General features: G+C 44.2%; 1 protein-coding gene across 1 annotated transcript in view; it reads right to left on the bottom strand.

Moving 5' to 3' along the window:
- The window catches only part of gfra1b (gdnf family receptor alpha 1b), a 367,204-nt gene that overhangs the window by 73,512 nt on the left and 277,138 nt on the right, over positions 1-16,554 (bottom strand). Inside the window, exon 5 of the mRNA XM_070874977.1 lies at positions 3,301-3,646. Coding sequence (XP_070731078.1) covers positions 3,301-3,646 — 346 coding nt within the window. The remainder of the gene's footprint in view (positions 1-3,300; positions 3,647-16,554) is intronic.

Raw genomic sequence — 16,554 nt, 5'->3', positions numbered from 1 at the left:
TGACCCAGTGATGTCAAAGGTGTATGATTATATTGCAAATGGATGGCCAAACCATGTAACAAACAAAGATATTCATCCATTCTTCATTCATAGGAATGAATTGTCAGTCGATAAATATTGTATCATGTGGGGTGCAAGAGTGGTTATACCAAATAAATTCAGGTACAAATTATTAGGAGACCTCCATGACCAGCACCTGGGAATGTGCTTGACCAAGAGTTTTGCACGCAGTTACTTATGGTGGCCAGGTCTTGATAAAGATATAGAGTACATTGTGAGTCAGTGTGCAACATGTCAATAGGTAAGCTAGCAACCACCACCAGTACCATTACAGCCATGGAAATGGCCTCTCAGGGTGTGGCAAAGGCTACCTATTGATTTTGCTGAGCTAGAAGGACAACAATTGTTCATTGTGATTGAAAGCCATTCCAAGTCGGTCAAGATGTTTCCAATGTGGAAAATAACAACAAGTAAAACATTAGATATTTTGCGAAGTTTATTTTCTTCATTTGGCCTCCCAGAAGAAATTGTTTCAGATAATGTATCTCAATTTCGTTCAGAAGAATTTGCACAGTTCACGAGCAAAAATGCCGAGATTCCAACGTACCACCCTGCTTCGAATGGTGCAGCAGAGCGCACTGTACAAATTGTAAAATGTGCCCTCATAAAACAAATGTCAGATCCAAATCGAAAGAAATGACAGTTGCCATTGGATCACACATTGGCTAATTTTTTGATTATGTATCGTAATACTCCTCACACAACTACTGGTAGAACACCAGCAGAGTTGTTCCTCAAACGACAGCCACGAAGCAGATTCTCGTTGTTAAAACCAAACTTAGCATAGTCCGTAGAAAGGACACAATTAACACAGAAAGAGAATCATGATAGAGGTAGAGTAAAAGAGAAGTGTGAAATTAAATCAGAAGGTGAGAGTGAATAACCATCACCATAAATGGGTAAAATGGTTACTGGGAAGATTAGTGAAGATATGTGGTCCTCGCACATATTTGATCAAGATGTTTGATATTGGACAGGTTAGGCTACTTCACATTGATCATATTTTACCTACAGACATGGAAGGAGTTGAAGGTGGGAATGATTCAGTTATTTCTGACTCATCAGATAGTTTTGATACACCAGTAGCATATCCTACATCTAATGTACTGGAAACAAATCCAAGTCAAGATCAGAATTTAAGTCCGAGTCAGGAAAACAAACGGTCTGACGTTAGAGTGAGTTCAAATGAAAATCAAGGAAATTCCTTGGAGGAAAACATTCCTCAGGATCAGCCTCGAATGAGTTTAAATTCATCTCCATGTTTGGAAGGTTCTGTTCGAGAGCGAAGGTATCCTCTTCGAAACAGAAAACAAGTGGTTAAGTTAAATTTGTAAATATGGCAAAATAAGTCCATATCCTTTGTTATGTATAAACATGCAATTTATGCTGCTGTAGAGGCCAATAGAAAATTTGTCTTTGCTAGCTTTACAGGGCTCAAAGCATATTCATCAGGTGATATAAAGTACGTGTACACTTTCTGAAGATGAATTTAAGGTGTGAACTCTTGGTCAGCTTTTTATATTTAGTGGGATGAAAATGATCACACTTTCATGCTTTTTTCAAAAATAAATGTTGGATTTTGTGTTTACACTTCATGGAATAGCAGAGCTAGGCAATACAAGATCTCCCACTGTCTGCACTCAGTGTCAGCATCAAGCACTCCCAGAATAGGTGCATCACAAATAAATCAAAATAACGGGCCCCCCGCACTGTCCCAATCGTCAAAGACTATCTCTACTTGCTCAAGAGTGATGGTTTCAATTCTCAATTCAACTATTCTTTGAGACCTCTCTGTACGGCACTGTAAATTTAGTGTCGCATTCTTGGCTGCATTATGCCATGCACTCTTGCCCTCCAAAAATGTGGCTAAGACTGTTGCACTGTTTTTGCTTAGGATCCTTACAGATTTACAGCTATTAACCCTGGGCTGAAGGTCCATTGAAGGCCCAAGCCTGTGTGATAACTTACTGCATCACCCAATTTCCAAAAGCGTTAGTGTATATATGGTGCTGCTTACCTTTACTAGCAGACCAGTACAAGTTAATTGCTTGTGAAATAACACCTGTAAATAAATCCTGAACACTAAGGAATTACTGACAGCCCGATGAAATTATTCTGTAACTTCCATAAACATATGTCCAGAATATCGCACCAGTGACTGTGCAATGTTACTGTTCCTTCACAAATGGGATAAGACATGAATGACCCCGGTGAGAGTGCGTTATTAAGTTTTCTTACATAAAAGAATAACGGCAAAAAACTCACTAAATAGCATGATGTCCAATTCTATGGACATGGTGAATTAGGGATTAAAACCATTTCAGAGGAGCAGTCCAGTAGGTTTATGTTGAACCACGGTGAAATCATGGTAAGGAAATAGGGCAGGGTTTATAACGGGCGGATTATTTTCTATTGCCCGTCTTGCATCCCTGTTGAAATTGAATTTCACCTTCTCAAAGTTTGAACATCATCTTCCACTAACATGCAAAGGCACTTTCCCTTATTTGGCACGTATTACAAGTTGTTACTGCTAAACAAAGCCCTTTGGAACTGCAGACGGTTCCATTTTATGGGAGTTGAGTTTGACAGGGTTGGTGCAGAAGAATATAACTTGCTGCACAGCCAAGGGGGAATAATTGCTCTGGCCATGATATGCAGTGACAAATACATTCAGAAAGAATACATTTATGATTTTGCTCACACATAGAAACCAGAGCAAATCTTTCTTCACAGAATGGCTGAAAAAGATCATGTGAATGAGGAAGCAGAGTAGTAAAGAACCCAACTGGGAACAAATTATCAACAAATAGTTTATAACATTATTCATTGGTGGTGCTTGAAATACAGACGCTAAGGTATTATTCCACATGTGTAATATTTATATATGCAATATATAATTGAGGGCAATGAAAATGATAATAAAGCCCATAGAGTAAAGCAGGATTATGCAACAGGAGCATAGCTACGTAGAATATACACAATTTTTAGCTTTTCATACAGACTGCAGTTCATATTCCTCTATGTCTGGTTCAAACCCCTAGATAATTTATTTCAGTTATCAGCCATTCCACTGGAACTAACAACGAGAAACAGACTTTTATTACTTAGCTCGAGCTGTCAGATTGTCCCAGTTGCCCAATACCCTGGTGGAAATTCTGAAACCAAATCCTGGCAATTTCAGCAGCTATAAAGTTCTTTCTAGGCTCTCATTAATCACTTCTCTGCCAACTGGTATCTTACCTGCAGATGTAATTTGTCTTGCACATATTAGCCAAAGACAAGCAATTTGGCTTTTCTTTGTCCTGGTATGAGCAAATAGGCACAATCATCTGTCGTCTCCGTTCCGTGCAAGCCGTATCCCTGCAGGAGCAGAACAGCATTCCATAGGTGTATTTGGCAGGAACACGGTCAAAGAATTGTCGCAGGGCCCTGTGGCATTTTCTCCGGTTGCAGATCTCTGATGCAGAAACACGGGCTGTGCAGGGCGAGATGTACATCGATCGGAATTTTTTGCAGTTGTCATTTAAGTTGCAAGCTTTGGCGCCGTCCAAACAGCTGTTCCCCTTTGAACCTATGGGTTCAGCACCTAATACAAAAAAAAACGTATGTCATATATACATTTAACGATTTCTTTAAACTTATGCTCTTTTGCATGTTTGGGGTGCTAAGTCAATTAAACAGAAAGTGACACCTTCCAGTAGCTTGTAATGAAATTTGATTTCATATTGTGGCATGGCATCTGTGACGGTGTCAGCTGAAAGATCAGTGCCTAGGCAAATGCACAATGCTGAGCTTTGGAATGAAATCTCTTGATGAGCACTTTCAAAATATTTTGTAAATACTTTCAGTGTTACACCATTCTTCCCTTCTAATTGTTCCCCTTTCATTGCCACTGAGGCGTGCTGATTTACTTGAGAAGTACTCTCCGGAGGAGCAGGTTAAATGGAGTCTGTTTCATTTGCTCTCCATAATGGGATGTCTACCAAGCAATCTGCCATAGAGCTGGAGAAAGCTCTAGTTGGCTGGTTGCATTACCACCATACTATACACAAAAGTGTTAGGCCTGATCACTGCATTGGTATCAGGAGTATTTTAACCAGTGCTTTGAAATGTTATTCGCCTCTTAATGTGTAGCACATTTTAACAAAATTCATTACTATAACTTGTCATTCGTAAAAGGCTTGACATTTAATTTGAAGATCAATAGCCCATTAAAAAAGGAGCAAATATTCTTGGTGGTGCTGGTTGCAGATTCAATAGTAACTTTCAAAAGGGGCTTGGATATACACTTGAAAAGGAGACATTTTGCAAAGCTATGGGGAAAGAGCAGGGGAGCGGGACTAATTGGATAGCCCCTTTTGTGCTACAAGATTCTATGATGATCCCTGAAGATGCACCATTGGAGCAATAGAATAAGAAACAGCTGCAATATTGAGTCCGCTCCATACCTTCGAGGCACTTAGATTAGAACACTATGTCCAAACAGTTAATCCAATGTGCCGCTCGCCAATGGCTTCCATTCAGAGTGACGTTTGATACTGAAAACGTTTCTCTTAAAAAGGATGAGACAGGGTTATCCACTCACAACACTACTTTGCTAGGGTTGATTTTCAATGGAGCGGTTAAGGTGCGCCCCCCCCCCCCAACGCCCACCACTACCCCGACTTTCCATTGCTGGCCACCCGTTTTTCAGGTGAGAAATGTGCAGGCCGGCAGTTGAAAATCACTCCGACTATCTTCGGATTAATATCTGCAATAAAGTAGGAGCGATTTTGAACTGCCAGCTGCCATAGGATCTTCGGCCCAATTATTCACAGAAGAGCAGGGAGTTTTCAGACTGTCCTGGCCAACAGTCATCCCTCGAGGAACACCACCAAAACAGATAAACTCACTGCTGTTTGTGGGGCGTTGCTGTACACAATTTGGCTGCTGGTGTTGCCCTACATAAAAATAGTGACCAGACTTCAAGAATAAATAATTAACTGTGAAGCACTTGTAAATATAAATTCATTATTTTATTTCCTTTCTGCGGTTACAGACCAGCTGTGATTTAATGGGGCCATTCGTGAATGGGTGAAATCGAGGGTTAGGGTCGTTATGGACACATGCGTGCCATCAATAACATCCTGCACTTTGGTGATACCTCCACACAAACAAAAGTGCAGAGCTGTCTTGTGCTGGTTTCCATGGGGAAATTAAAGTAGGATTTTGTCCTGGCAAATAATGTGTGTTTCACCTGCTTGATACCTCTGGTACTTCTGGTTGTGAGGTTTGACAGCGATCTCTTGTTGTTGTTTGGAAGGTAACAGTGGCTTAAAAGGTCACAGCCGTGTTCACCTCAACAGGCACTGACAGCGTTGTCCCTGTCCTGGGACTGGTCTGAAGATCTGGCTGTAGAAGATCGCATATTGCTGTCACTGTTTCATGAACGACAGCCTCTTAAGATAAATCATCTCTGACAAGCTGATGCAAGTGTGCCTTCGTCTCTACTACAATAACAACAACAACTTGTATTTATATAGTGCCTTTAACATAGTAAAATGTCCCAAGGCATTTCACAGGAGCATTATCAAACAAAATTTGACACTGAGCCACATAAGGAGATATTAGGGCAGATAACCAAAAGCTTGGTCAAAGAGGTAGGTTTTAAGGAACATCTTAAAGGAGGAAAGAGAGGTAGAGGCGGAGAGGTTTAGGGAGGGAATTCCAGAGCTTTGGGCCTCGGCAGCCGAAGGCACAGCCACCAATCGTGGAGCAATTTTAAAATCGGGGATGCTGAAGAGGCTAAAATTGGAGGAACGCAGATATCTCAGAAGGTGGTCAGGCTGGTGGAGGTTACAGAGATAGGGAGGGGTGAGGCCATGGAGGGATTTGAAAACAAGGGTGAGAATTTAAAATTGACGCATTGCTTAACCGGGAGCCAATGTAGATCAGCGAGCACAGGGGTGATGGGTGAAAGGGACTTGGTGTGAGTTAGGATGCGGGCAGCAGAGTTTTGGGTACTTTAAGTTAACAGAGAGTGGAAGATGGGAGGCTGGCCGGGAGTGCATTGGTATAGTTAAGTCTAGAGGTAACAAAGACATGGATGGGGGTTTCATCAGCAGATGAGCTGAGGCGGGGCGGAAACAGGCAATGTTACGGAGGTGGAAATTGGTGGTCTTAGTGATGCCGCGGATATGTGGTCAAATATGACACCAAGGTTGCGAACAGTCTGGTTCAGCTTCAGATAGTTGCCAGGGAGTGGGATGGAGTCGGTGGCGAGGGGATGGAGTTTGTGGCAGCGGCCAAAGACAATGGCTTCGGCTTTCACAATATTTAGTCGAAGGAGATTTCTGCTCATCCAGTACTGGATGTTGGACAAGTAGCGTGACAATTCATAGACAGTGGAGTGGTCGAGAGAGGTGGTGGTGAGGTAGAGCTGGAGTCATCAGCATGGATGTGGAAATTGATGCTGTGTTTTCGGATGGATGTCGCTGAAGGGGAAGAAAGAAGATGAAAAAAAGGAGGGTGTCAAGGATGGATCCTTGGGGACACCAGAGGTAACGGTGCAGGAGCAGGAATATAAGCCATTACACACAGATAATTGGGTAAGGCTAGGTATGGTATGACTAAGTTCATGTCTCCTTAGAGCTTCCTCCTCCACCTCCAGAACCAGCAAATATAATGGCATACCCAGGAATGGTTAGAGATGGTGGTGCTGCCACATCACATTGCAATTGGCAACCACCCACAGATGAAAGGTAGGATCTTGCTTGGAAATGCAAGAAAGATCCAATATGCCACAAAAAATCAGTGCAAAAACTAGCGAAAAAAACTAATTTTATCATTTAACAATCAAAATGCTCTATAAAAGAACAGCCCCAAAATGGCTGAAGGGACTTTTCCAGGTACGCCCAAGTTATAGAACAGTAAGAACATTAGCACATTGCTGCCTCTGGTCATACAATGTTCAAAAACATTGTTAAATAAGAAAAGTGCTTGTCATGCATCTCACCCTTTGCTCTCATGTCATTGCATATGTTGCCTGATTTCAGCAATCAACTGACTGAAGACCTGTGTACTCCAGAACCTGGACCCTGCTTATCTGATCGGTGCCAGTACTACACATCTCAAGAGTTGGCTCCAGCCTTCATTATAAGTGATAGAATGAAATACCCAGGGATCCTCTTATCCAGCAAAGTAGGGCACATCTCAAAAGTAAGCTATAACCCCATGCTGCAGAAGATTTCGATGACATTGAAAAGTTAAGGCAGCCTGCTGTTACCACAATGGATGGAGTGAGGTAAATGTGATCACAAAAATTAATTATTTCTTTTAGGAAGTTGTTTATTCTATCTTGGGTAATTTTCAACTGCTCGATAAAATTATAAAAGAAAAAGAAAGACTTGGATTTATATAGCGCCTTTCACGACCTCTGTGTGTCCCAAAGCGCTTTACAGCCAATAAAGTACTTTCAGAGTGTAGTCACCATTGGAATGTGGGAAACACGGCAGCCAATATGCACACAGCAAGTTCCCACAAACAGCAATGTGGTAATGACCAGATAATCTGTTTTTGTTATGTTGATTGAGGGATAAATATTGGCCAGAACACCAGGGATAACTCCCCTGCTTTTCCTCGAAATAATGCCATGGGATCTTTTATGTCCAGCTCAGAGAGCAGACGGGGTCTCGGTTTGACGTCTCATCTGAAAGACAGAATACTCATATGGCTTAGAGAGAAAAGTATAAAAATGTTTAATAAGCAAAAAAAAAATCTGATTACGGCTTGGAGCTGCTTAAGATGCATTATATGTATTCAAATATTACTAGACTAATTTTGGCTCTCACCGAATTAACTTGGATTGAGTACAAACAGAAAACTGTGGAGGTCAATCCTGAAATATTCATAGATACCAAACTGATGCTACACATAAAGAAAGAGTTATGATCAAAATAGACACATAAAGCTCCACTGTGAAAGCATAAATAACTGAAAGAAAACTGAATAATCTTCCTCTTCTTCTTAGGCAGTCCCCCGGAGTCGAGGATGACTTGCTTCCACACTAATATGAGTTCTAAGGTGACTAATGAGTCCTATGCAGGTCTACAGTCTCTGTCATAGGTGGGGCAGGTGGTGGTTGAAGGGACGGGTGGGTAGAGTGCTTGGTTTGTCGAACGCTCCTTCCACTGTTTGTGCTTGGCTTCTGCGTGCTGCTGACGAAGAAACTCAAAGTGTTCGACGCATACCCGAATGCTTCTCCTCCACTTTGGACGGTCTTGGGCCAAGAGTCGGTGGGGATGTTACACTTTTTCAAGGAGGCTTTGAGAGCGTCCTTGTAGCGTTTTCTCTGCCCTCCTGGGGCTCGCTTGCCGTGACGGAGCTCGGAGTAGAGTGCCTGTTTCAGAAGTCTTGTATCAGGCATGCGGACAGTGTGGCCCGTCCATCGGAGCTAATTGAGTGTGATCAATAACAGGCAGACGTTGAAGAAGTCGGTGGTTTATTTATTACAGAAACATGCCCAAATTTCACAAATGGACCACAAACTTTGATTCATTTAATTTTGCCAAATCTTCCACTTTAGTTCAACTTTACAATGTTTTTTTGTGTCCTAAATTGCTAAAGCGAGAACAAAATGTTTTTCTTACAAGAAAGGTGACTGATATGCAACATGTTAAGAAGGTACTCAGATTCTATTGAGAATTGCTGAATGGCATTGAAGCCAATTTGGGGAATGCAAAGGAGGAGGACTGTGAAATTCACACAAAAGGCAGCAATAAACATCTGTGCTAAATGTCATTTTTAAGTTAATCCAATTTCAAATTTAGCATTAAAATGAATTTGATGGTAATATTACAAGAGGTCTGAAGATGGCATTATTAGGCAACTTAGAGAAAGGGGGATTCTAGGAAAAAAACATTATAAGATGATAGCAATAGAATTTTCTCTGGCCCAAAGAATGATTTTTCTATACTAGAAAAATAAGTACTCACAAAGTGTTACAAAATAATGGATTAATCTGTTGGATATTAATCTCTTTGTTTGCAAAGAAAAACATTGTGTCAAACTCATGGAAGAATTAGTATTGTGTAAAGGCACAAAGATATAGGCCTGGATTTTACCAACCTTGGCAGGTCCGTGGTGGACGACGTCAGTGGTGGGTCCCGGACTCACTGCTGACCCCTGATGGGGCTGGTTAAGCCAGCCCAGCGCGTTTGCCAGCCAACTGAAGAAAGCGGGTCTGCTGACATCATTTGATGACGTGTCATCATCCAGTTTCCTTAAAGGGACCATGTGCAAATTGATTTTGACATTTGTGCTGTCGGTGTTCTACAGCTTTGAGGTGTGAAAGCACTGCACAAAGGTGCATGGCTGCACCCAGTATGCTTATGGAGGGAGTCACAGCATGCAGGGAGGTTCTCTTCCCTTCCAATGGGCGGAAGAGACTGCCCCAGGAGATCAACGCAGCCTGGTTGTACATTGCACAGGAGGACACAAGCAGGGATGTCATCAAGAGGACCAGGTTGCAGTGGTGCAAACCTTTCAATGATCTCAGTAGATCACAAAATGTTACTGCAAAGCCACACTCAACCTCATCCTGCAGTGCCACTCATCACATCCCTATCATTCTGCCATCCCTAATCTTGCACATCCTTACTCACACCAACTTGCCTTGCACCTCCACCTATCCCTCTCTATCTACTTTATCACTTAACCATTTCACAAGCCACCCTTCACATTCACCCTTATCATTGTCCAATCATATGAACTAACAACACATAAGTGTATGCACTTGTATGTTTTCGCCAATGTTCGTAGGAAGTTTCTGTTAATGAACTGTCAAACATTGAAATCTTTATTTTCAACACTTTGCATTCTTGGACAGATTAGTGTGCACCTTTGGAAGTGGCTGAGTGAGTTGCAGTGAATGGTGAGACATAATGGTACCCCCCACAATGCTGATGAATGCAAAATGATTGGCTTGGACATTGCAGGGGTGCTTTATGTTATTGGTGTGGGGTGGTGCCAACCTGGCGCATCATTTGGCAACCAGGGTGTGCAGCGTCAAGTGAAGTAAATCTGGCTACGGTGAGGCCATCCTGGGCAACAATGTGGTCAGGTGCTGATGCCCTGTATCCTGGGCACCATCAGTTGATTGCGGAGAACGTTGGTGTTGTTGGTGTTGCTGGTGTTCGGGCTGATCGTGGTGGGATTCTGAGGACCAAAGTGAGAGAGTATAAACCAGACCGATTCTGATGTAATACATGACAGGTGAAATTGAGATGACAGAAGCGATCTGTCAATGGTGAGGGAGATTGCTCCAATGAGGTGACACTGGATAGAGAGATTGCTTCAAACACTTGCAACCTGCATAAAGCTTAATCTGTCTTCCAAATGCAGTAAGCTATAGCTGTTGAGCTTGGAAAGTGAACAGCTGTGAGATGGGACCTTTTATAGCACATTTCCAGCTGTCACATAATGAGATGATTCTATGGCCATTCGACTCCTGCCCTGCTTACCTGACGTGATCCCCGAGCAGCGTGGACTCTGTGGGCGACCTAGTAAACTCTGAAGGTGAGCTCAAAGTAATTATTAATCCTCTGTTAACAAGGTAATAATGACCTGAATTGCCTCCCCCGCCGTTGAGTGTTGGGTCTGGTGAGCGCTGACAGACCTGACCTATGGGGAAGGCGCATGGTGGCGGGTTGACAGTGGGGTCCTGACCCATTGTCAAAAAATAAAATTTTCCCACCCGACCCGTCACTGAACGTGCACGCTGACCACCGGAAAATTCCCCACAAAGAGATAGCTGTACTGTTTAGTGATGCATTTTGGAAGGAAGAATGAGGCGAGGCAATATAAACCAATTGGTGCCATTTTAAAGGGGATACAGGAACAGAGAGACCTGGGGGTTTACGTACACAAATCTTTGAAGGTGGCAGGATAAGTTGAGAAGGCTGTTAAAAAAAGCATATATGATCCTGGACTTTATAAATAGAGGCATTGAGAATAAATGCTAAACCTTTATAAAATACTGATTATGCCTCAGCTGCAGTACTGTGTCCAATTCTGGGCACCACACGTTTGGAAGGATGTCAAGGTCTTGGAGAGAGTGCAGAAGAGATTTATGAGAATTATATCAGGACTGAGGGTATCAGTTACATGGAGAGACTAGAGGAGCTGGGATTGTTCTGCTTAGAGCAGAGAAGGTTAAGGGGAGACATTCAAAACCATGAAAGGTTTTAAAAGAATAAATAAGGAGAAACTGACTCCACTGGCAAAAGGGCCTCCTTCTGTACTGTAAGATTCTATGATTTTTGATTATACAGTAAGGGAAGTAGTTTTGTTATTTGCTGCTGATAGATTGGCAGAGCTGATAGATTGGCAGAGCAAATTTTCAGAACCAAGATTACAATACGGAATAAAAAAAGCATGTAAACTCTAGAACTAGGGGTCATAGTTTAAGAATAAGGTGTCTCCCATTTAGAACTGATATGAGGAGGAATTTTTTCTCTCAGAGGGTCATAAATCTGTGGAATTCTCTGCCCCAGAGTGCTGTGGATATAATTAAGGTGGAAATAGATAGATTTTTGAACGATAAGGGAGTGAAGGGTTATGGCGAGCGGGCGGGGAAGTGGAGCTAATCCCAAGATCAGATCAGCTATGATCTTATTAAATGGCGGAGCAGGCTCGAAGGACCAAATGGCAATAATCATAGAAACATAGAAACATAGAAAATAGGTGCAGGAGTAGGCTATTTGGCCCTTCGAACCTGCACCACCATTCAATCAGATCATGGCTGATCATTCACCTCACTATCACTTTCCTGCTTTCTCTCCATACCCCTTGATCCCTTTAGCCATAAGGACCATATCTAACTCCCTCTTGAATATATCTAATGGGCGGCCTGGTGTGTTGGGCCCTGCAGGGCTGCTGTGGATGATGGGTTCTGCTTCGTGGTCAACCGTGGTGCCAGTTGCCACTGGTGTGTATGTTGGGGGATCAAAAAAGAAAGGATCCAAGGTGGGTTGCTCAGGGTAGTCCGCGAATCTGAGTTTGATTTGGTCCAAGTGTTTCCGGTGAATGATTCCATTTGAAAGTTTGACCCGAAACACCCTGCTCCCCTCTTTGGCCACGACAGTGTCGGGAAGCCACTTGGGACCTTGTCCATAATTTAATAGAAATACATGATCATTGATTTCAATCTCGCGTGACACACTTGCGCTATCATGGTATGCACTTTGTTGAAGCCGCCTGCTCTCTACCTGTTCATGTAGATCAGGGTGAACTAACGAGAGCCTTTTCTTAAGTGCTCTTTTCATGAGCAGTTCAGCAGGTGGTATCCCAGTGAGTAGTGGGGTCTCGTGCGGTAGCTAAGCAGAACTCGGGATAGCTGAGTCTGCAGTGAGCCTTCAGTTACCCTCTTCAAGCCTTGCTTGATGGTTTGCACTGCTCTCTCTGCCTGACCATTGGACACTGGTTTAAATGGAGCAGATGTGACATGTTGGATCCCGTTACGGGTCATGAATTCTTTGAACTCAGCACGGGTAAAACATGGCCAGTTGTCGCTCACCAGGACACCGGGTGGCAAACATGGCCCGTAGGCTTTCAGCAGTGGCAGCGGACGTGCTTGCCGACTATCTCACATTCAATCCACTTGGAGTACGCGTCTACAACCACAAGGAACATTTTACCCAAGAACGGGCCTGCATAGTCGACGTGTACCCTAGACCTCGATTTGGAGGGCCAAGACCCTAAACTTAGCGGCGCCTCCCTGGGTACATTTCTTAACTGCGAGCATGTATTACATCTGTGAAAGCAGGACTCTAAGTCCGCATCGATACTGGGCCACCACACGTGGGATCTGGCTATCGCTTTCATCATTACAATGCCTGGGTGGGTACTGTGGAGGTCATTGATGAAGGTGTCTCTGCCCTTCTTGGGGACCACTACTCACTGCCCCACAGAAGGCAGTCTGCCTGTATAGACATTTCATCTTTGCGCCGCTGGAACGGCTTTATCTCTTCCTGCATTTCCACTGGGACACTGGACCAGCTCCCGTGAAGCACACAGCTTTTGACTAGAGATAATAAGGGGTCCTGGCTTGTCCAGGTTTTGATCTGCCGGACAGTGACGGGTGATTGCTCACTCTCAAATGCTTTCATAACCATGGCTAGATCTGCGGGCTGCACCATTTAGGACCGAGATGAGGAGGAATTTCTTCACCCAGAGAGTGGTGAACCTGTGGAATTCTCTACCACAGAAAGTTGTTGAGGCCAATTTACTAAATATATTCAAAAAGGAGTTAGATGAAGTCCTTACTACTAGGGGGATCAAGGGGTATGGCGAGAAAGCAGGAATGGGGTACTGAAGTTGCATGTTCAGCCATGAACTCATTGAATGGCGGTGCAGGCTAGAAGGGCCGAATGGCCTACTCCTGCACCTATTTTCTATGTTCCTATGTTTCTATTTCCACCCCCGTGGTGGGCAATGGGAGCCGACTGAGAGCATCGGTGCAGTTTTCTGTGCCTGGCCTGTGGCAGATGGCGTAGTTGTATGTGGACAACGTGAGCACCCATCTCTGGATGCGGGCCGATGCGTTGGTATTTATCTCTTTACTCTTGGAAAACCGGGATATAAGTGGCTTATAGTCAGTTTCCAATTCGAATTTTAGCCCAAAAAGGTTTTGATGTATTTTCTTTACCCCATAGATGCACGCTAATGCTTCTTTTTCAATCATGCTGTAGGCTCTCTCAGCCTTAGACAGACTCCTGGATGCATAAGCAACCGGTTGCAGTTTCCCACAACATTAGCTTGTTGCAAGACACACCCGACGCCATATGACGACACATCACATGCTAGTACCAAACGCTTACATGGATCATAGAACACAAGCAATTTGTTTGAGCATAACAATTTTCTCGCTTTTACAAAGGCATTTTCTTGGTTTTTTGCCCCAAACCCATTCGCCCCCTTTTCGTAGTAAGTCATGTAGTGGTTCTAGCAGGGTGCTGAGACCCGGTAAGAAGTTACGAAAGTAGTTCAAAAGTCCCAGAAACGACTGCAGCTCCATCACATTCTGTGGCCTCTGTCTTGGCGTTGGTGGGCCTGATGCCATCTGCCGCAATCCTCCTTCCCATGAACTCCACTTCAGGCGCTAGAAAAACGCACTTCGAGCGTTTTAACCTGAGCCCCACGTGGTTGAGTCGACTAAGAACCTCCTCCACGTTCTGCAGGTGATTGACTGTGTTCCGACTTGTGACCAAGATGTCGTCCTGGAAGACCACAGTGTGCGAGACCGACTTCAGTAAACTTTCCATGTTTCTCTGGAATATCGTCGCTGCTGATCGGATTCCAAACGGGCACCTGTTATAAACAAAAAGACCTTTGTGCGTGTTCATGCAGGTGAGGGCCTTCGATGATTCCTCCAGTTCCTGTGCCATGTAAACTGACATCAGATCCAGTTTCGTGAATGTCTTTCCTCCCACCAGCGTTGCAAAGAGGTCGTCGGCCTTTGGTAGTGGGTATTGGTCCTGCAGGGAGAAACTATTGATCGTTACTTTGTACTATCCACAGATTCTGATGGTGCCATCTCCCTTGGGGACTGGGACGATAGGACTGGCCCACTCACTGAACTCGATCGGTGAAATGATGCCCTCTCTTTGCAGCCGGTCCAGCTCAATCTCTACCCTTTCTCTCATCATATATGGTACTGCTCTCGCCTTTTGATGGATGGGTCGCGCCCCCAGAATTAGGTGGATCTGCACTTTTGCTCCTTGGAATTTCTCGATGCCTGGTTTGAACAGCGAAGGAAATTTGTTTAAGACCTCAGCACTCTAAGTGTCGTCAGCGGGCGATAGCGCTCGGACGTCGTCCCAGTTCCAGCGTATCTTTCCCAGCCAGCTCCTGCCGAGCAGCGTGGGACCACGCCTGGTACCACCCAGAGTGGTAGCTTGTGCACCGCTCCATCGTAGGAGACCTTTACGGTAGCACTGCCGATTACAGGAATCAGTTCTTTAGTGTAAGTTCTTAGTTTCGTGCGAACTGGAGTTAAGACTGGCCTTGAGGTCTTGTTGCACCACAACCTTTCGAAAGTATTTTTGCCCATGATGGACTGGCTCGCGCCCGTGTCAAGCTCCATTGACACTGGAAGTCCATTTAGTTCAACATTCAGCATTATCGGAGGACAATTCGTGGTGAATGTGTGCACCCCATGTACCTCTGCATCCTCTATCTGAGGCTCTGGTTTGTCGTGATCCTCCGTGGATCTGTCCTCCTCTGCAACATGGAAGTTTGCAGGTTTAACAGCTCGCCTGCACACTTGTTGGAGGTGTTCCATTGTTCCACAGCCCTTGCAAACGCTTTCCTTCGAGTTCAAATACTCTTTGAATCGACATGAATGGAAATGATGATTAACCCCGCAGTGCCAACAAGGTGTTAATGGCCTTGCATTCATCATGCTTGATGGTGGACTCTGAGTCATCTGCTGACGTGCAGTTGCAGGTATGTGTGACCTGCCCTGTATGTTACAATTCGAAAACATCATCACTTTGTTCACAGTACATGTGTGCTGAGGGATTTGCTTCATATTGTCACTGGTGGCAATGAACACTTGGGCTATCGCTATGGCCTTACTCAAGGTTGGGGTCTCGACAGTCAAAAGTTTGCGAAGTATGGTTTCGTGGCCAATGCCAAGTATGAAAAAGCCTCTGAGCATGTGCTCTAAATGTCCTTCAAATTCACAATGTCCTGCAAGGCATCATAGCTCGGCGACATAACTCGCCACTTCCTGACATTCAGACCTTTTGTAGATGTAGAACCGATACCTCGCCATCAGAACGCTTTCCTTCGGGTTCAAATGCTCTCGGACCAGTGTGCACAAATCGTCGTACGATTTCTCCGTGGGTTTCGCTGGAGTGAGCAGATTCTTCATGAGGTCATACGTTTGTGCCCTTCAGACGATGAGGAGGAGCGCCCTTCATTTGGCAGCGCTCTCTTTCCCATCTAGCTCATTGGCCACGAAGTATTGGTCGAGTCGCTCCACAAAAGTTTCCCAATCATCTCCCACTGAAAATTTCTCCAGGATGCCCACTGTTCTTTGCTATCTGTACCTTGTCGCCAGTTGTTGTGTATGGAGAAAGAGTCAGACTGAACACTGTGAGCTCAAGGTAAAGTGTGACCGTAGTCTTTTATTGCAGGTCTCCAGAGTGCCTCTCCAACCTGTGAAGCCTCTTTAAATAGTTGTGCTCCCAAGGGATTATGGGATCCCTTGGGACTCCAGGGGATGAGCCCTCTGGTGGCTGTACAGAGTAAATACAAGTCCACATATGTAACAGTTTCTATGAGATCCCTTCTCATTCTTCTAAACTCCAGTGAACACAGACCCAGTCGATCCAGTCTCTCCTCATATTCAATCCTGCCATTCTGGGAATCAGTCTGGTGAACCTTTGCTGCACTCCTTCAATAGCAAGACCGTCCTTCCTCAGAGTCGGAGAACAAAACTGAACACAATAT

Source organism: Pristiophorus japonicus, chromosome 3 (assembly GCF_044704955.1).
Source record: "Pristiophorus japonicus isolate sPriJap1 chromosome 3, sPriJap1.hap1, whole genome shotgun sequence".
Taxonomy (NCBI): Eukaryota; Metazoa; Chordata; class Chondrichthyes; family Pristiophoridae; genus Pristiophorus; species Pristiophorus japonicus.
The sequence above is the reverse complement of the archived record's forward strand: the minus strand, read 5'-3'. Positions and strand labels throughout refer to the sequence as shown.